The 19,489-nt window shown below is 36.4% G+C and overlaps 6 protein-coding genes across 6 annotated transcripts; 2 read left to right on the top strand and 4 right to left on the bottom strand.

Annotated features, from left to right (window-relative positions):
* Positions 1–45: 45 nt before the first annotated feature.
* On the bottom strand, positions 46–2,924 carry L201_005292 (uncharacterized protein; the record flags this gene model as incomplete). Its single annotated transcript, XM_066221025.1, has 4 exons — positions 46–544; positions 623–873; positions 963–1,267; positions 1,409–2,924. 4 exons carry the CDS (start codon positions 2,922–2,924, stop codon positions 46–48), a joined length of 2,571 nt encoding a protein of 856 aa, XP_066077122.1.
* Positions 2,925–7,186: 4,262 nt separating this feature from the next.
* Positions 7,187–11,824, bottom strand: L201_005291 (L-aminoadipate-semialdehyde dehydrogenase; the record flags this gene model as incomplete). The annotated part of the gene is made up of 6 exons (XM_066221024.1): positions 7,187–7,779; positions 7,869–9,872; positions 9,931–10,053; positions 10,110–10,544; positions 10,615–11,598; positions 11,713–11,824. The coding sequence occupies 6 exons, from the start codon at positions 11,822–11,824 to the stop codon at positions 7,187–7,189; spliced, it is 4,251 nt and encodes a 1,416-aa protein (XP_066077121.1).
* Positions 11,825–12,387: 563 nt separating this feature from the next.
* Positions 12,388–14,943, top strand: L201_005290 (phosphomethylpyrimidine kinase; the record flags this gene model as incomplete). Its single annotated transcript, XM_066221023.1, has 10 exons — positions 12,388–12,448; positions 12,512–12,543; positions 12,607–12,732; positions 12,810–13,500; positions 13,623–13,755; positions 13,841–13,913; positions 14,011–14,107; positions 14,198–14,307; positions 14,401–14,683; positions 14,813–14,943. The coding sequence occupies 10 exons, from the start codon at positions 12,388–12,390 to the stop codon at positions 14,941–14,943; spliced, it is 1,737 nt and encodes a 578-aa protein (XP_066077120.1).
* A 275-nt stretch (positions 14,944–15,218) lies between these two features.
* L201_005289 (uncharacterized protein) lies at positions 15,219–16,113 on the bottom strand (the record flags this gene model as incomplete). Its single annotated transcript, XM_066221022.1, has 4 exons — positions 15,219–15,473; positions 15,613–15,807; positions 15,960–16,012; positions 16,089–16,113. The coding sequence occupies 4 exons, from the start codon at positions 16,111–16,113 to the stop codon at positions 15,219–15,221; spliced, it is 528 nt and encodes a 175-aa protein (XP_066077119.1).
* Positions 16,114–16,650: 537 nt separating this feature from the next.
* On the top strand, positions 16,651–17,847 carry L201_005288 (magnesium-dependent phosphatase-1; the record flags this gene model as incomplete). The annotated part of the gene is made up of 8 exons (XM_066221021.1): positions 16,651–16,757; positions 16,822–16,849; positions 16,926–16,984; positions 17,078–17,185; positions 17,272–17,353; positions 17,425–17,440; positions 17,525–17,586; positions 17,692–17,847. 8 exons carry the CDS (start codon positions 16,651–16,653, stop codon positions 17,845–17,847), a joined length of 618 nt encoding a protein of 205 aa, XP_066077118.1.
* A 627-nt stretch (positions 17,848–18,474) lies between these two features.
* L201_005287 (uncharacterized protein) lies at positions 18,475–18,815 on the bottom strand (the record flags this gene model as incomplete). Its single annotated transcript, XM_066221020.1, has 2 exons — positions 18,475–18,609; positions 18,723–18,815. 2 exons carry the CDS (start codon positions 18,813–18,815, stop codon positions 18,475–18,477), a joined length of 228 nt encoding a protein of 75 aa, XP_066077117.1.
* Between the last annotated feature and the right edge of the window lie 674 nt (positions 18,816–19,489).

Here is a 19,489-nt window from a genome sequence, read left to right as displayed (position 1 = left end):
TGAATGAAATTGATAGAGCACAGAATACCCCAATACCCTCCTCTCTTAATGCGATTGTAATCCACCTAATTTCAGCGAAACATGATCTGCGAAACCGTCATTATCAATTAATTCCCGCTTGATATGTATACCATCTTCATCATCAGCTTCATCACCACTATCACCAATGACTTCTTCTTCCTCTTCTTCTATATTATCATCTTCATCGTCATCATCATCATCATCAAAATGATCGATGTTCATCAATTTATCTTTCCTAGCTTCAGATGTAGAATACGATCTTCTTTTTCCTTTTATCGTATTTGGACATGAAGTAGATCTAAGTTTTCCCATATTATCTCTATTGGTTGTATTGTTAATAGTGGTGGTAGTATTTGTTCTACGCCTTTCATTAGATTCAGTAGGTTTAACCCATCTTTTCCACCATTTTCCAGCTAACAATTTGATTTCATTATCTAAAGATAGATATTCAATATTCCTTATTATACCTTGCCAAGTTACTAATCCTTTTGAAAGACAATGATTAAAATGATCCGCATCGTGCCTATGTATATTGAGCAATTATTAAAGATTCATTCGCCAATAAAGGGAAAGATAATATTCAGAAATGTAATAAACTCACCAATAAAGCCAATGTAGAATTACACCAAAACTTGCTGGATCAGGTAAAGGTACATATAAAGCTTTTGGTCTGTCTGATTTAGTTGGAAGTACTTTTGCACCTCTGATCACAGGAGATTGAAATAGTAGACGACCCTCCTGGTCTCTGGGAGGAGGATTTGGTAGATGTGCAGCTTGAGAATTTAATAATGTTCGGAAGAGGACTGATTGGGTTGTAAGGTAATCTTTGTGTAATGGAAATACGAGGCATTGCTACAATGATGTAAATCGAATGTCAGTTACCTTGTCATATTGCAAGCAGGGAAGAAAAGAATCTCATATGTTGATGGCGGTACACTCACCTCAAGTTGATTACCTCCAGGTAAACTTCCTCTTCTACCACTAAAATCCTTATTAGCTTCTATATTAGTAACACTGCTATTCAGTACATCAGGTTTTACGTCATTTCCATTTTTAACAGAAGCCACTTGAGCAGCAGCTTGTATGGTTGCTGCAGTAGGTGTTTGTGGTCCGAAGAACGAATCTCCAGGTTGAGCAGTCTGGCGATTCGGTAACTGACTTGGGAATCTCTGATACGATGAAGGAATAGCTGTACGTGGTGTAGAAGGTATATTAGGTGATCTTGATGCTCTTTTGATAGGTACGACTGTTAAATATTTACGAGTTTTCACGGAGAAAAAGAATGAGATTCAGGGCAAAGGAAGGAACAAAGTAATGTTTTATGTATCAGCATAGACTACTATATTGATGATTGATTGCAAACAGATGATCACAAAAAGAAACTCACTTATATGACAATCTGCTGAATGTGGTGCATACCAATATTTACTTGCTAATTGAACTAATTTCTTCAAAACGAAATCTTTTGGTATTTCATCTAAACTAACTTGATAAGTATTCTGTTTACCTTTACCTTTTAAATTACAATTACCATTACTACCATAATGAGGTGTTATTGGTGTAGTAATACCACCAGCAGCTGGGGCAGATTGATGCCATCTTTGACTTTGATTTGATTTACCTGAATTTTGTGGAGGAGATAATGGTGCTGATAAAAGTGGTATCGAGTTGTGATGATTATATGGTTGTGGTCTTGTTGATGATGATGATGAAGATGATGCTGAATGTTGGGGTGTAAGTAACCCTCCTCTCGTATCCATTATATTATTGTTATTATTATTCCCATTCCCACTTCCTGAACCTGACAATGGACCTGAACTCGTTCTAACCATTCTTGGTGTAGGAAATGATGGTCTGACTCCTCTACGTTGTGACATTGACATTGATCCTGGTGATGAACCTATTCTAGATCCTATTGGAGGTGATTGTACTAATCTTTTAGGTGTTTTAAGTATATCATCATGTTCATGATCTAAAACTTCATCTTTGACATCTGGCAAAAACGAAGATGGTAATGGAACTGGTGTCCTTGGTTCATCTTTTACGGTAACAGTAGTCATGTTAGATGGAGGCGAAGAGGTGGGTATTAGTTTAGCGGTTTGAGGGATGATATATGGTGAATGACCTAGTCTACGTGCACTTCTTACAGATGAAGTGGACGAAGAAGAGTTTGCTGAGCCTAAACGTAGTGGTATAGGTCGATTGTTGTTATTTGGCAGAGATTGTGGAGATGCTGGTAAAGGAGAATACAAGCGTAAAGGGGAAGGTGTGAATGATCTGGAGCCAGTTGCTGAAGCTGTTGATTGGCCGATGTATTGATTTTGTGTATAACCAACAGGAGGGGACGGTTGTGCTTCTTTAGCAGTGTTGTTGAAAGCGTGTCGGTACAGTGAAGAAGGATGTATCTGTTGTGATGAAGATGTACCTGATGTACCTTTGTTGTGTATATTTGATGGTGATGAAGCCGAAGATTGTATACTGATATGCGTCTGACTGTCGAAGCTATTATCAAGGTAAAATGGTGATGTGAATGAAGATTGTGAATCTATATGTACATTTGCATTTGATGTTGTAGATGAAGAAGATGAAAAAGAGAATGCCGATTTTAGTGTAAAACTTTCTTTTTGGTTAATACTGTTATTAAGATCATTCAGATTGTTACTGACAACTGATTTTAATTGTAAAAGATTTGTATCCGGATGCGAAAAAGACACTAAAAAATTGTTTTCATCTTTGTCATGATTTTCATGTTGTTGTTCTAAATCGATGTCCATATCATCTCCTTCTGGTTCTCCTCGCAGTAGTTCCGCATGCGTAGTATGATGTTTCCTATCATGGTATATTCTCCTCTCGTCATTCTCGTTTATTTCATTTACAACGTTATTGTTATTGTTTGAAAACATCTTCATTATTTCTATTGAAAAATAGCCTTAAGATCTTTCTGTTTTTGATGAACAATAAAGAAGTTGATGGTAAACCACGTGTATTACGTTATTTGGAATCTTTTAATCTAACTGATCGGAGTGCAAATCTCCGAGAACATACAGATAATCACGTAATTTTCGGACCTGCGGAAAAAGCTAAAATATCAGCATTACAGTAATTTAGGTCTGTGCGTCTTGTATATCGGTGATACGGTGAAAAGGGTTTAAATTCGGGATTTAAGAAGGTGAGGAATGATTTTTTGGGTTGTTTGTTTTTTTCAACTCAAATAAGAACAATAAGCCAATCTGTGTGTTCGGATCTTCCGGAGGCTCCGCTTTGGGCGTTTTTGGTGGTTCTTTATGAATTTGAGATTCCAAGGAAATGATACTGTATGTATGAGGAAGAATGTACTTACGGTAAAAGATCCTCAGTTGACCCAGGTGATCCAAAAAGGAATGATCCAAAAATTCCTTTTTGTTCGCTCAATTGAGTGATAAGATACGTCTACGTCAGATTCCAGTTGCAGGAGGGAAAAAAAATGTTTTTCAGTTTTTCGTAAAGCCGGTTAAACCACGGTATTAGTCGAATTGGTGAAGGAAAAACAAATGATGGGAGGAAGCCTAGAGAGGAGATTAAATCGAGTAAGCAGATGTCTCTGATTGATCATTCTGTCTTGCTTTTCCCTTTACAGTCATGAGTAGAGAGAAAGTATAGGGTACTTGTGGAAACTCAATTTCGCCGAGGAATGTCAAGTTTAATGTAAGCACTCACCGGTCTCACTTGCACTTCGGTGACTTGTTGTTATTCACTTGATACCCAATATCTACTGGCTTACCAATACTACTACTCTGTATACCTTATTGATCTATCGGGCTACCAAATCAAAGGTTCAGGATGTGGCTCGGCGATGAGATATCGCCTCGCCTTTAAAACTTTCTGACCGTTAATTCAAGGTTATCACCGAGGTCCTACATGTGCAGAATCAAATTCAGACAATAAGCATCTGGTTCAATCCATGAGTTATTTGGAATATGTGATGCACGAACCGAATAACGTACGAATGGTTTCAAAGATAAATTCGCCGTGACCTGTATGCTAGGTCGGACTGTTAATAAATTACTCCTATATTTATGAAGGTGAAGGTGAAGGAATGTTGTTTTTCGCTGGAATGCCGTAAATTTCGGTGTCTTTATTTAAGCTTGACCAAATTAAGCGTCTGACGTAGTTGTTCTTTTGGTGGTTTTTATATTTGTGTTGGTTTGTTTGATGTCAAATGGCATATGTCAAATATACACTAAAAGCTCGCTTGGAGATTTACAGACCGTGGTGTCACACGAGCTCATCAATGGTTGATACAGTAGATCTTATTGTTTGTTGGTTATTTTCGGTACTGTTGATGAGGATACGTCTGTCTTAAGGCAGACTTTCACCTCGATACACCTTGAATCAGGTTCTAACGTATGGTATTTTATCCCTATTCCCAATATCGTTCCATTGATACCCTGTATAGAAGTCCTAATGATGCTTCTCGAAGTAATTTGGGATCGATAAAACGATAGATACCCTAGCCAAGGGTGATCCGGGGAAAATAACAAATGATAGTCCGATTCTAAACCTAAAAAGTATCCCTTTCTATAGTATTTGTTTAATCTGAGCTATCTATTCGAGATCCCGGCGGCGGCTGTTTACTGGGAGATCTTGACAGGAGATAGAACGGAAACAAAGGAATGTCGTCTAAAAGTGGAAAAGTTCGGCTTGATCTTATTATTGAATTTCTGGAAGTGCTGATCTTTGGTAGCGTTATGGTTCTCGGAGGTTCGGTCGCCGAAATTATTGGGATGTTACAATGTGATGTCTTTTGAAGGACGGACGACTACTGTATGGTTATTGTATGGTTGCTGTGTTGGAGGTTTTACGGTAATAAACGGTAAAAGCAGCTTTAGGAAGAAAGGCCAATATGATCGTTTTCAAAATCGGGTTTGACTTTCCAATCGAGGATACGGTTGATGTTCAACAAGGTGTTTACGTTGAGAATGAAGGTCAAACGAGGGCAAAGGGAATGTTTGGAGCTTTCTATGGCAAACAGAGATGAAAATTGAGCTGTAAGCAATCTGAGATGGACGAGATAATAGAGATTAATAGCAATGAAGCAAAGAATAACAAAAGAAAAAGAAGTCAAGTGAACACTGTGAGTTTAAAGAGGAGATATTTTGCAGGATAATGATAGAATCTGTTGAATTTTGGTAGAGGTCTTAGATCCGCGGTTGTAAGATGAACTATTCTATTGATAATCACATGTGTTGCTTTGAAAAATTCTCCTTAGTCCAAAAAGAAATAAACTAGTTTCGCATAAAAGGGTTTTTGTGATAACCAAGTTATGACCAATCTGAGGAATGTTATTCGTATTTCAAGATAATTTCGTCATTTCGATGATCACAAAAGGGGTTTCTTCCACATTGGATTGTCCTTCCTCTGAAGTGGTTTGAAAACGCCTCAAGCAGGGTAGAATTAAAGATAGATACGAGTGTTACACTCACAAGCGAGAGAGCAATTGATCACGTCAGCTGGAAAGTAAGCGTTAAAGATTGGGCGTCTTTTTTGGGCTGATAGACACTTGGTTTGAGGATGAGTTCGGTTGTTGTACTTTGAGTAATGTGGAATGTTAATCTGCAGCGAGGTTCGCGGTGCCTAATTGAGTACAAAGGTACAAAATATATGAGCATCCAGACTCGTTTCAAACTTTCATTAAAGGATTATTTACATTCCGTATGAGAAAGATCAATAGAGCTTGCAAAAGAATCAAGAATCAATCACTTACTGCCTCGTATGTACTTGACTTATCAGATTGGTCACTTGTTTTATACAGAGTTGTCGATCTTTCTATTGTTTGATATTTTAGCGTAAAGCCACTTAAATGATGATGATGATGGTATCACTGCCACCAGATTTATTTTAGGGTGTTTTAAGGTTTTTATCGTTTTATCGTTTACGTTCCAGGAATTTGTTTACTCTATAATAGCTGCAGGCGCGGACAAATAGGTCGGAAAAATTGGGGGGGATCGATAGAGAGAGTATTATAAGGGTTTTTTTATCTTGGCGAAATTAAACTGCAATTTTGATTAAATGGTAACTTGTAACTGATAAGGTAAGGATTTCAAGTCAGAAGTACAGTACAGTAGAGGTAATCTAAAAGCAAGAAAGAGAAACCTTAAATCCGCGGGAAGATGAGGCCGTACGAGTACAAATCGTACAAGTAAAAATACCATTTATCGGTCCGTACGGTCGAGAATAGTGAATGTGGACAAAGCAAGTTGATTTGGATGAAGGAAGGGTAGTAATATATAATATATTATTTGGATAAAAGGTAGATTGATATCATGGGATCCACAAATATAGAACATCTACAGTGATCAAATAAAGTAGATGAGGGGAATAATGTATTGAAGACTTACAGATAAGGACTTAATCATCCATAGATATACGTATTAGAGCACAGGTTTACCTTTTGGATGTTCTGTGTGTACAGCGGCTTGATGGCTTGCGTATATACACATATATGTGTCGATCGAGATTATGGTGAGATTGATAATCTCGTATGGAACCAAGGGAGAGCAGGTATGAGGTATACTGTATTAATTTAGTTGTGCGTGACAACTATGACTCTAACAAACGAGAAAATTTGTCTTGCCCGAGAACAATAGATGGTTGACCTGAATAAATGTATGTAGTAGATATATAATTGGACAAATGATCTCACAACGGATAACAATCTGCTTGAATACCATTTTTGCTCATTCATGTCTCGTTGTTGACGAATCTACTGAGTGAGAAGAGTTAGGAGTAATAGAACAAAGGAAGATGACATTATCATCAAAATGCCTTACTACGCACGAGTGATGTCAAGATTAGGAAAAGCGGAAGAGCAGAGTATACAATTATCGTACTAATCCACAATAAGTTGCCTTTGGGTACAAACACAAAGGAGCGTCATGCACTTCACGACTGGATGCGATACGACAATAAAAAAATAGTATGATTGTTTTATCATATCTCAATGCATTTAATTATTTATTGTTAAAAATGGCTAGATGAACTATATATTTTTCTGATCACGAAACTTGTATGCGGTGGCCAATTGCCTACTTCTACTTCTACTTCTACTTCTACTTCTGAACCTACTCCTACTTCAATTTTGTAATTTCTACTTTTATTATATATATACACTTCAATTTCATCCTAATCAATTACCTGCAGTAGTTCTACCAATAGCTTTCATAGCTTGACCTTTTAATTCCGGTAAAGATTTTTCACCTTTTTCTGTTGGTGGATTTAAAAATTCAGCTTTAATTAACCAAGATAAATATAATCCAATTCTATCTTCATTTACACCTGAAGTTGGATTTTCATCATTTGATGTAGCTAATAATTGTGCATTTTGATCATCCATTTCAGCAGATTTTGTTGATGTAGGTAAATCATCTAAAACAAAATGTAACAATGGGAATAATGCATTATCTTGAGTTTCTAAAACATGTTGTTCTAATTTTGTTCTCCATAATACATATTCAACTTTTTTAACTTTATATCCATAAATTGATAAAGAATTTAATAAATCATTAAATCTAATTTTTGGATGTCCAGTTACTTGTGCTATAGCAAATGAAGAAGATTCCCCTTCTGAAGAAGAAGGTAATTGTGAAAAAGTTGATAATGATGCTAATAATGCTACGTGATCAACTGGACAAACATTTAATGTATTATTAATATCTGGTATAAGTCCTAATTGAAGACATCCTTTAACCATTCTCCAAATGAAATCATCGGTATTTGTGACTGATAGAGAAGAAAAAAAAATAATCAACATGATGTAACGGTTTTACAATACAGTGACGAAAACCATATCAAAGAAACTGCCAACTTACCAGCAGTCTTTGAATCACCTAAAATATAACCTGGTCTTACAGTCCAACCTGATAAACCTCTTTTAGCAGCTTCCATGATTAATTTTTCACAAACCCATTTAGTTTGACCATAACCACCTTCTAGACCTTTTTTACCATCATTTAAATCATCTGATTCTAAAATACCTTGACCACCTAAAGAAACTAATTCATCTGCTTTTCTAACAAATTCTTCATTATCCATAACAGCAGTTGATGAAACAAAACTAAATTGTTTTGATGGTTTATTCGATGGTGTTGAACATAATTTTAAACAAGTTAAAGTTGATAAAACATTGGCTGATCTTAATTTTGGATATGGATAAACCCAATGTACAATTGCTCCATTATGTAAAACTGAATCAGCTTCTAAAGAAATTCTTTCCCATTCTTTAGATGATAATCCAAATTTATCTTCAGATAAATCTCCAACAACAGCTTCAACTTTTCCATCTTTGACCCAATTCTCATCCCATACTCCTCTACCTTCACCACTATCTCTTAATCTCTGTAATCCTTGATCAGCAGATTTAGCTCTGACTAAACATATAACCTTGGCTACACGTCTTGATAACAAATCTTTAAGGATAAAGGCACCTAAATAACCTGTAGCACCAGTCAAAAATACTGTAATTTTTTTATCGTTGAAATCTGAAGGTAAAGGTTCGAATTTTTCAGGTAATTCTTTGACGAGAACATCGACATCTGCAGCATAATCAACTTCCGCTGCAACTTCTTTGTTATCTGAATCTGCACCTGCAAGATCAGCGTTTCTAAGAGCATCAATTTCAGCAGCTTGTCCAGCGATAGTAGGTTTATCGAAAACTAAACCTAAAGGAGCATTGACGACGAATGTTTTTCTAATTTCGAAAATCAATCTAGTAGCTAAGATAGAATGACCACCCATGTCAAAGAAGTTTTCGTCTAGAGCTACTTGAGGTGGAGGAGAAGGTAATAGTCTGAGCCAGATATCGTGGATTGTCTTTTGAGTTGGATTTAAATCAGCGTTGGCGGCAGGTGCAGGAGCTAAAAGAGAAGTATCAGGGAAAGGTAAAGCCGGTTTATCGATTTTACCATTAGGATTTAATGGAAGTTTTCTTAATGGGAAGTAGACTGCTGGAACTGAATAAGATGGTAATTTCTTTTTAAGATGTTCTCTAATATCCTTAATCAATCGTCTATATTTCTTGACACCTTTCACCATTTCAGTTTTGAGATCTTGAGCATCATCATCACCGTTGGCTTCTGATGCGCTCATTAGACCATCTAAATCATCTCCATCAATAGGAACGAAATAAGATACCAAAACTTTCTCTTCATCTTTATCTCTTCTAACGAGAGTAACATTTTCTCGTACTAAAGGATGTCTTGAAAGATGTGTATCAATTTCACCTAATTCAATTCTGAAACCTCTAATCTTGATCTGATCATCTGCTCTACCGGTACATTCCACTCTTCCATCGGGAAGGTATCTACCTAAATCACCAGATCGATACATTCTATCTCTAATACCAAACCAGTGTTTAGCAGCTTCAGGATTCGTCTTGACTAATGTATCTTCTCTTTCAACATTTGCGCCAAACCAATTAGGGACGAATTTCTCAGCTGTAGCAGCTGGATCAAGGTATCCTTCAGCTAAACCACCTGACCTAACGTAAATTTCTCCCATTTCACCTACTGCACAAGGGATATTTCGGTCGGTTCTGTTGACTACAAGCAGTTGAACATCGATCATACCTTGACCAGCTGGAATCAAATCTTTTTGAGTGGATAAGAAGGAAATATCTTCGTTCACACTAGGAATGGCGAAATATGATACAGCTCGTTGAGTTTCGGTGGTACCGTACATATTGATGATACAGACATTCTTGGCAAGAGCTTGAAGTCTGGTACAATCTCGTTTGGTGAGAACATCGCCAACGAAAAATGCGTTTTTGAGAGTAGGAATTTGTCTTGTGGCTTGAGCAGAGAGTAGTTGACCCATAGCTGTACAAAAAGATTGTCAGGGTCGGCTCGGAAAGTACGATAAAATGAGATTACTTACCAGGAGTCAAGTGGGTGACAGTTACTTCACTATCGGCCATCCATTCAGCCAATCGACCAGGTGTACCGATATCATCAGCAGTAGGTACATGGAGTTGAGCACCCAAGAAAAGAGGAGTAAACACTGGTAAAATCATATATTAGCTATTTGCGTACTTGGTGGTGCTCAAGCTAACTTACTATCTCTTTGAATTGGATCATGAGCAATACCACTCAACATTGTATATTTTGAAGTTTCATTCAAACCGAATCTTTGACCCATCCAGGGGAAGAAATGAGTTAAACTATAATGTCTACCTTTGACACCTTTTGGAATACCTGTACTACCTGAAGTAAAAGATAAAGTAGCTGGAGAATCTGGACCAAGTACGACTCCTGCAGGAGTTTGAGCATGTTGTTGGTATGGTGATAGGATATCTTCTTCACCTGACCTGGAACCTGTTACACCTTTTTCTGTCAATGCAATAGCTGGAACCAGAAGACGTAAATTGAGGTTTTCTTTGATATAATCTGAAACTAATGGTGCTAATACACCAGCACTTGAGATGATGAGTAATGCTCTAGGAGTTGATACCGATAGATAGACATTCTGTCTGGATGGTGGATAAGCAGGATCTATATTTATATAGAAAATTCAGCAATGCTCAAATAGGACGACTAAAGGCGGATATGTAATTTGACTCACCGACAACTGAGAAAACACCTCCAGCTTTGAGAATACCCATGACACAAACTACCATTTCAACACTTCTGGCAGCGTAAACCATTACGACTTCTTCTCTTTGCAAACCATTTTTCAGTAAAGCATGAGCAACTACATTAGAAGCTTGATCAATTTGTTTATACGTAAAAGTTCTTCTACCTCTTGAAGGACCATCCATAATAGTTTGACCTTCAGCTAATTCACTTTGAACTACACATATTCTATCTGGATGAGCTTTAGCGTTTTTAGAGAAAATATCTGGAATTGCTCCTACAAAACCACACCAATCTAAATCTGCTGTAGGATCAGGTAAAGCTAATGATTGTTGATTTGTTCTTATAGGCAACGATCCAGTGGGATGTGAAGGATCTTTTGATGCAGCAGAAGATAATAACTGTAATAAAGATTCTAATAAAGAAGAAATTCTTGATTGTGTAAATAATAAAGAATTATATGCTAATTTTAAATATAATGGTGCAATTGCAGATCTAGTTATAGGTATATCTGTAGGAGAAGATAACAAGAATAAAGTTAAATCTGTTGATAAAGATGTTGAAGAATCTGATTGAATTTCTTGTGTTGAATCAAAAAATCTAACTCTATATAATGGACCTTCAGGTTTTAAATGTTCAACTAAATTATTTATTGGTAAATTATCTTTTAAAGATTCTTTTTCACGTTCCATAATTTGTCTTAAAATATCGAAAAAAGTATTCTCAATTGCGATATCTAATTTTAATAATAATGGTTGTGATGTACCATGTATAGATGTACATATTACCATTGATGGATCAGGTGTATATTTGAATAATAATATAGCAAATGAAGTTAATAGAATATGATACGGTGTAGGTAATGCTGAAGATGGAAATAATGTTGAATATTCATAAGTGAGTTTACCCAAAACTGGTGCGAGATTTGATGGGATAGGTAATGTTTGAGTAGCTTCGACTAATTTGGCAGGTGCTAATTTGAGCAAAAGGCAGGGAGTCACAAGTCAGCGGGTTTCAACGACTTGGAAGAACCAAGTACAACTAGAGTTGAGATAACAAAGATTACAGCAAACATCTGTAAACTCACTTGGTCTTGGATAATCCGTTGGCAAAGCCAAACTAGGTATAGTACCCAATCGTTTAGACCATCTATCGAGTCTCTGTTTGACTTCCTCGGGTGATAGTTGAGTAGCTGCCATTTTGGAGATGTTGGACTTTTGCCAAGTTGAGAAGTAATACGGAAAAGGAGATCCAGGTAGTATACAGAAGAAGAGCCAATCAATCTAAATACACCAAGATATATACCTGTATGTGTTAGATGCTATGATGACAATGATATTATCGAGTCACAATACCAGTTGTTACGAGAAGATGAATATGATAATCTCGGTAGTGCTTCTCTATCTATTTGGTATTGTTCGGAATTCATCGATTAATATTGACTCAAAAATCCTATATCATCGGCGTTCACCGTAAAGTAGACATAAAGCATCTAATATATCCACATCATAGAAACGACCTATGTGTCGCGTGGTATCAGCGTGCTCGATCGGAGTAAACGCTGATAAGGTTTACGCTAATAACCGGCGGAGATCCCGTATGAACGGAGCAAAAGTAAGATACTAAGATACTAAGATATTTCCAAACAAGCTTAAATAAAGTATACTGTAGATGCAGAGGTTCAAGACTCTTGATTCTGGCGTTCATCTTATAATACATCGTAACGGTGCATAGAGGACTTCTTCCTATTTGTATCTCAAAAATGGCTCCTTCGAAATTATCGCTTGAGAGTAGGAAGAAACATCATATCTTGACTATCGCAGGTAAGTCAATCAGTCATCTAGCATGTCGGATATGGAACAGCTAATCAGAAAACTGATATTTAGGAAGTGATTCAAGCGGTGGTGCAGGTATACAGGTAATTCAGCTTTATGCGATTTTCTACTATGACTCGCTGATCAATTGTAAACTGTTCATCTAGGCTGATTTGAAAACGATAGAAGCTTTCGGATGTTATGGTTCATCAGTTTTAACTGGATTAACAGCTCAAAATACACAAGGTGTTCAAGCTGTACATGAAGTTCCAGCAGAATTTGTAGTTCAGCAGGTGAGTTTTGATAATCCATCATAGGACAGATAGAAGGTGTCCCCAAGGATTTATCGCTAATCATTTTCCATATTCAGTTAAAATCAGTAATCTCAGATGATATACCAACATGTATAAAAATAGGAATGCTTACAAATGCATCAATTATAAAATCAATAGCAAAAGAATTAAAAAATTTAAATACAATTAATATTTTAGATCCAGTTATGATTTCAACTTCTGGACATACATTATTACCTGAAGATGCAATTGAAGCATTAAAAGAATTATATCCTTCAATAAATCATTTTACACCAAATATACCTGAAGCTATTAAACTTACAAATTATTCAAAATTAAAATCAAAATTCAACTCTACCTCTAATGGTAGCAATAATGTCAACAACAATTTAAACTTGGAAGAAATGATATTATTAGCAAAAGAAACTAATTTAAAAACTGGAGCATTTACAGTTTTATTAAAAGGTGGACATTCATCTATTAAACGTCAAGAATTATTAAATTTAAAAGGAAAATATAAAATAATTTGGGAACAAAGTGATGAAGATTCAGATGATATTGAAGTATTATCATTATTTTCAAAATATATTGAAATTCAACAACAACAACACCAAGATAATTTAGTGGTTGATATTTTAGTTAATAAAGGTGAAATTCAATGCTTATTTGTAAATAAAAAGATTGAGAGTAAAAATACACATGGTACTGGATGTACTTTAAGTACTGCTATAGCTTGTACATACGCTACTGAATCAAGAGAAGGTCCAGGTAAGTCTTTTCCCATTGTTTATTCATTTTCTTTTTCGAAGATCGCCTCAATTAGATTATATACATGGTCATTTGGTCTAAATTGTTTGGTTTCCTTACCTTACCTTCAATCTGTCTAATAGATGATTGGAATTTTAGAATGTTCAAAAGAGCTATAGCGTATACTCAATCAGCAATCGCTTCAGCGACACCATTTGGACAAGGTCATGGACCTTTAAATCATTCCCATCTTAGTGTAAAACGAACATTACCACCGTGAGTGTCATGCTCATATCTATATCCATGCCTTATATCATTCGAAAGTTGGTGAGACTAATGCTTTACGGAATGGGATCGCTAGACCAACCAAACATAATCCTCATCCTTTCTTATCGCACTTGATACAGTCGAATTTACCATTATGGAAATCATATGTAGGTGATACTTCCCTCAAGCCGCCCGCAGATTTGCGATAAGTAGGCGCATATGGAAGGGAACTAAGTTGACAATCAGGATCATATTGAAATATAGGTACAACATCCCTTTGTAGTCCAACTTGGAAAAGGTACATTACCTCGAGAATGCTTCGAGCATTACATCAAGCAGGATTATCATTACCTGAAGCATTGTAAGTTAATGAGTGCTATCTACTGTTTTGGTTATCTGGCTACACAATTGCTCAAACTGACATTGAATTATTCTGGAAAACTTGTTGTAGACGCACGTGCACATGCATTGGGAGCATACAAAGCCGATTCATTTGAAGATATATCAGCTTTTACCGATATTGCTTCTCACGTAGCTAGAGAATCTCAAATGCATGTAGCTGTGAGCGAAATCAATTCAATTTCTCTACGATCTTTTCAAACTTAACTCGCTAAAACCAAGTTTTTTTTCTTGACTCTTCACTTTTTTTCTTAGTATTGCGAATCATTTGGAATAACATTAGAAGAATTAGAAAAAACACCTGAATCAGCACCATGTGCAGCATATGCAAGATATGTTATAGATGTAGGTACACAAGGTGATTTATTAGATTTATACATGTCTGTTGCATCTTGTTTAGTTGGTTATGGTGAAGTTGGTTTATGGTTAAAGAAACAGGTCGATAAAGGTGAAGCTGTTTTGGAAGGTAATTTGTATAAAAGATGGATGGAAGATTATAGTGGGAAAGATTTCTTAAATGCTGTTGAAAGAGGTATAGGTAAGTCAAGTTAAGATCTTTACACTTTTCACCATGCAAAATATGAGTCTTCCTCCCGCATACACGTGAAGTTTGATGAAGGAGAAGTAATATCGACTGATGTATATTTTTGAATATTATGACTTGTAGAAAACCTAGAACGTAGAGTAGCAGAAAATCCACCATCAGAAACAAGATTAACTCAATTAACTCATATATGGCATGAATGCGTTAGATTAGAAAGTGCTTTTTGGGAAATGGGTTTGAAATTACAAAAATAGATTTTAAACTCTTAGTAGAACTAGATTATCAGGAAATTTCATTAGAAATGATAGAGAAGATATAATAGATATTTGCATAGATGAAGTCGCCTTTGATATGCATTCTTCCCAGATACAAGTAACAATCATTGATTGAGATGGGATTTCCAACCTAAGAGCAAAGTGGATCGATTTAAGAGATCCATAAGCAACGATTTCGCATTCTTTGCATTCTTCGTTTTCATGGTAATTCGCATACTAAATACAACTGAACTTTTTTTCTCGATTCTTTTAATTTATGCTTTGACTCTTTTAGCATCTGCCTCATCACCTTCAACACCTTGTTCAGCTTTTCGTTTACTTCCAACAGCTACGGGTTCTTCTTCTTCTTCTTCTCCTGCAGGAGTAGCATCATCATCATTCTCTTCTTCTTCTCCTTCGTCCTCCTCTTCTTCTTCTTCATCATATACTTCTTCATCTTCATAATCTTCTTCCTCTTCTTCTTCTACTTGAGCATCTCCATCATCTTCGTCATTTTCTGGTTGTTGATTCTGATTATTTGAAATGATTAAGGCATAAGAAAAGGAAAAAGAAAACGTAATATCAGTTCTGCTATTATTTCCTTCGAAATCTCATTGCCCTGCCTTGTCCTTAAACATTATGAACGCAGATTGATGCAGGTGAACTTACATAGTACATATCACTTAAAACCTGCTTATGATCAATAGCATCTTCACTATCTTCATCCTCTTCATCATCGTCATCGTCATCTTCATCATCATCTCCTTCTTCTTCTACTCCATCATCATCACCATCATCAACTTGATCTTCTTCTTGTTCAGCGTCGACTGCATCTGCTTCTTCTGCTGGAGCATCTTTACTTTCCTACGGAAATCATAGTCTGATCAGTAAGGTTTCCATTGAATTGGGTTCAAAACAATGGGGAACATTGTGGAAAGACTGTCAAAACGGTATACTAGGAATAGGTTCGACTACCTGATACTATTTGTTTATTGATGATAAGATTGGTAACTCACATCGTATTCAGCTTCAGGTTCTCTTTCCTCTACAGGAACAGGAGCATCGACAGCTAGCGAAATGAAAACAATATCAGTATCACGATAGCAGTCTTACAAGCAGATAGGTTGGATGAAATCATAACACACGTTTCTGGACTTCTTCAGTGGACATTGTGATGTTTCAAGGGATATGTTGAACTTGTTTGGTATAAAATATGAGTGATATAATTGAGATATTTAGATGAAGGGGAAGAAGGTATTGTCTATTTTGGTTACGTTTGGATTGGTTGATCTATATATACATATATATATACACCTATCTATGAGGTGGAGTATCGAGGTATGATGAGATGATAATATTACTGTATGATTATCCGTAAGTGGTAAGTGGTAAGAAGCAGGTGGGAAGTTATTTGATATTTGGGATATCTCCGGTTATCAATCTATACTGTATCTTAGTGACTGTACCTGGATGCCGATGCCGGGGATCAACATTACCTTACAGGTTAGTCCGTGGGAAAGTGGAGGTAGATCAAATGTATGAAGAATGACGTACGGATTAACGGATATCACCGCTTGTATCTACTACTACTGGAAAAAGTATCAAAGCGACCGACGTGAATTTTATGGTGAAGCAAAGTAACTAAGAATGATTTGATTGTTTTGTACTCGATGCTTGATTATATCAATAGTTTACTGCTCGATAGACATGCCTAGGAAAAGTAGAGTTGTGACGCCTGAACCTGTAGGAGGGTATAGAGAATTGTCAGAAGAGGATCCTGACGCTTGGCCTTTATTAGTTGCTTTTGATTTGGAGTGAGTTTGACAAATCTTTTGTGGTAATTTCAAAAGTTCATTAACTGACAGGGTATGAGCCTAGCTATACGTTATGGGATCTATGGATAGATGTGAGTAGTGTATAGATACTAGCTATCAAAAAAAAAAAAATATCTACAGACTGATCAACATGCTCTATTATCATAGACGCATACAAGTCCGCCGATTAAAAGAAAGGGTGATGTGTTGAATCAGTTGGTCGACCGGTAAGCTCTTCCCTTTTTTTATCATTTATCAACTGCTTCTGCGTATTCATAATCAAATACATTTAAGGAAGTTGACTTAAATCATTCCTATAGTCGAGGGCAAGATTTATCTTTCTATCGAGAAGTACCTTCTATACTGGCTGAACTGAAAAGGCGAAGAATACATATAGCAGCAGCTTCAAGAACTAGTGCACCTGAATTGTGAGCTTTATCACTTGTATACATATCCCAATAAAAGTCTCACTCATCTGACCTTATTGATAACAACAATATTAATATGTTGGCAGAGCTCGAGAAGCATTAGGAATGTTATTGTTACCTGATCAAGAAGGAGGGGATCATATAAGGGCAATAACGTATTTCAATACGGTTAGTCGTTCAGCTTTATCTAAGTTTACTGATGGTTGAGGTGTATAAGCTGATAAATTCTTTGACTATAGATGGAAATTTACCCTGGTAAGAATTCATCGCCGGCGCAATTCGATCAACCTGGAAATGGATCATTGAAACAATTCTAATCTATCTTGTTGGGTGATTTAGGCTCGAAATTAAGGCATTTTAAGGAGATACATAGAAAAACTGGTATACCATATGATCAAATGGTAGGTGTCAAGGTTGTGTCATATTGAATCCACTGTTGATTCAAGACCTGCTCAAGTTGCTCTATTGGCATGTTCGCTAATAGATTTTATACCATCACATTTTAGTTATTCTTCGATGATGAACATAGAAACTACGAAGTTGAATCTTTGGGCGTAACGATGCAACTCGTACCTCCAAGTGGAACTGATAGGAAATTGTGGAATGACGGATTGACCTTATGGAGGAAAAGAAGGGGAATCAAAGTTATACCGAATAAATAGATTATATAGATGCATATACATATATGGGATAATTAATCGAAAAGAAAAGTAAGAGTATAATCATAAAGAAAATCTTGGGAGATACCGTTATGTACCGTTACTACGACGATATTAAACTTGCTGAGCTGTTCTCTCGAAAGATGTGATAGACCAGCCATCTAAGAAAATTAGCAATATACTTAACACACATACTTGCAGTTCTATGCCTTTTCTCAAATATGGTGTGTTTCAACGAACTTACAATTCTTGATTAAGATCCATGCGAAAGCTCTGTGTTGATAACTATCCAAAGTCACAGCGGGATGAGGTCGATGATAGTTGAATGGTTTACCATTTTTGTAAGGTGGAGCAAATCGGGTTGAATATGTACATTAGTCAAAGGTATTTAATCGGAAAGCAATAAATCTAAACTTACCTTGAGAATAGGCTAACCAGCTATACCCAAAAGAGAAACCGCCCTTGATAGGTCTAGGAATGTTTGAATTGATACTTTTGGCATACCCAGCCTAGAATTAGAAAAATCAATTGATATTAGCATTTCTAGAAAAACGATCACCTTCGACTTGAATAGGTTGTAGAGGTGTGAGAAAGAAACACTAGAGATGCTTACAGATCTAAAAAAATTCCTCAAACCATTCCCCGTAGATCTGTTGTGCTCAGATCATATAACGCCAAATTTTGCTCAGCCGACTTGAGGGAAAGGCGTAATTTCCTTTGGTTGGCTTGACCGTTCTTATTCCTTTTCCAACACCATTGGATATACTGCAAATAAGCGTAAAGGTCAGCTAAGACGGTTTCATATCTCGACCACAGGGTGTAAAGGAATAGGAAGATGAGATGCTACTATTCTTGTAGAATATATACGAGGAACGTACTTCAGGTAACAGGGGATGCCATTCTCTCAGAGGAGCAACATACACCGTATAATCTACGTTTCTAGTTGTGCTTGTTGATCCGTGGTTGTCCATGTTGAATCGATTAAGGCAACAGAGAATAGGCATGAGGAATATACAAATATGGTTGAGTGTTATCTTACTTCTTGTTGAGTCTTTCCTTTTCCTTTTCCCTTTTCCTTTTTAGCATACGATATTCCCCCAATTTGCTTTCGAATATTTGATGGATCCAATTCGATGACCCTGAGTGAACATCATTGAGCTATGATTACATTCGTCTTTTAATTAGGGCTGTTACCAATCGAAGGATCTTAATTGCAGATTATCAATTAGTGATACTTGACATTTCCTATTCATTTTGAGATCACCTTATAGAAGTCAATGGCCGTTGATCGACTTTTTCATCAACCGCTATCTACGTCAATGGGCTTGTTATCGGAGATGTAAGTGAGATATGGGTACTGGAAGAATCTGAAACCTAAACTTTTTTAGCATATTCTTGATTTCAGGCAGAAGAGTTTCGGCAAGAGGATTATAAGCGTAGAGTAAGTGTGTAGCATGTTGAATCTATCATTTTGCCGTGAGAGAAACAACGAAAAAAGTCAGGTTATTCGGTTGACGATCTGGTTAGAATTGCTCCTGATCGTCGATTGTGTTGAATGAGAATGATAAAAGTACGTGAATGTGGTATTGAGCGGCATCATGTATAACGAAGTGCTGACTATTTGTGGAAGAGGGATAGATAAGAG

Source organism: Kwoniella dendrophila, chromosome 7, assembly GCF_036810415.1.
Source record: "Kwoniella dendrophila CBS 6074 chromosome 7, complete sequence".
Lineage (NCBI taxonomy): Eukaryota > Fungi > Basidiomycota > Tremellomycetes > Tremellales > Cryptococcaceae > Kwoniella > Kwoniella dendrophila.
This window is presented reverse-complemented; position numbering and strand designations above follow the sequence as displayed.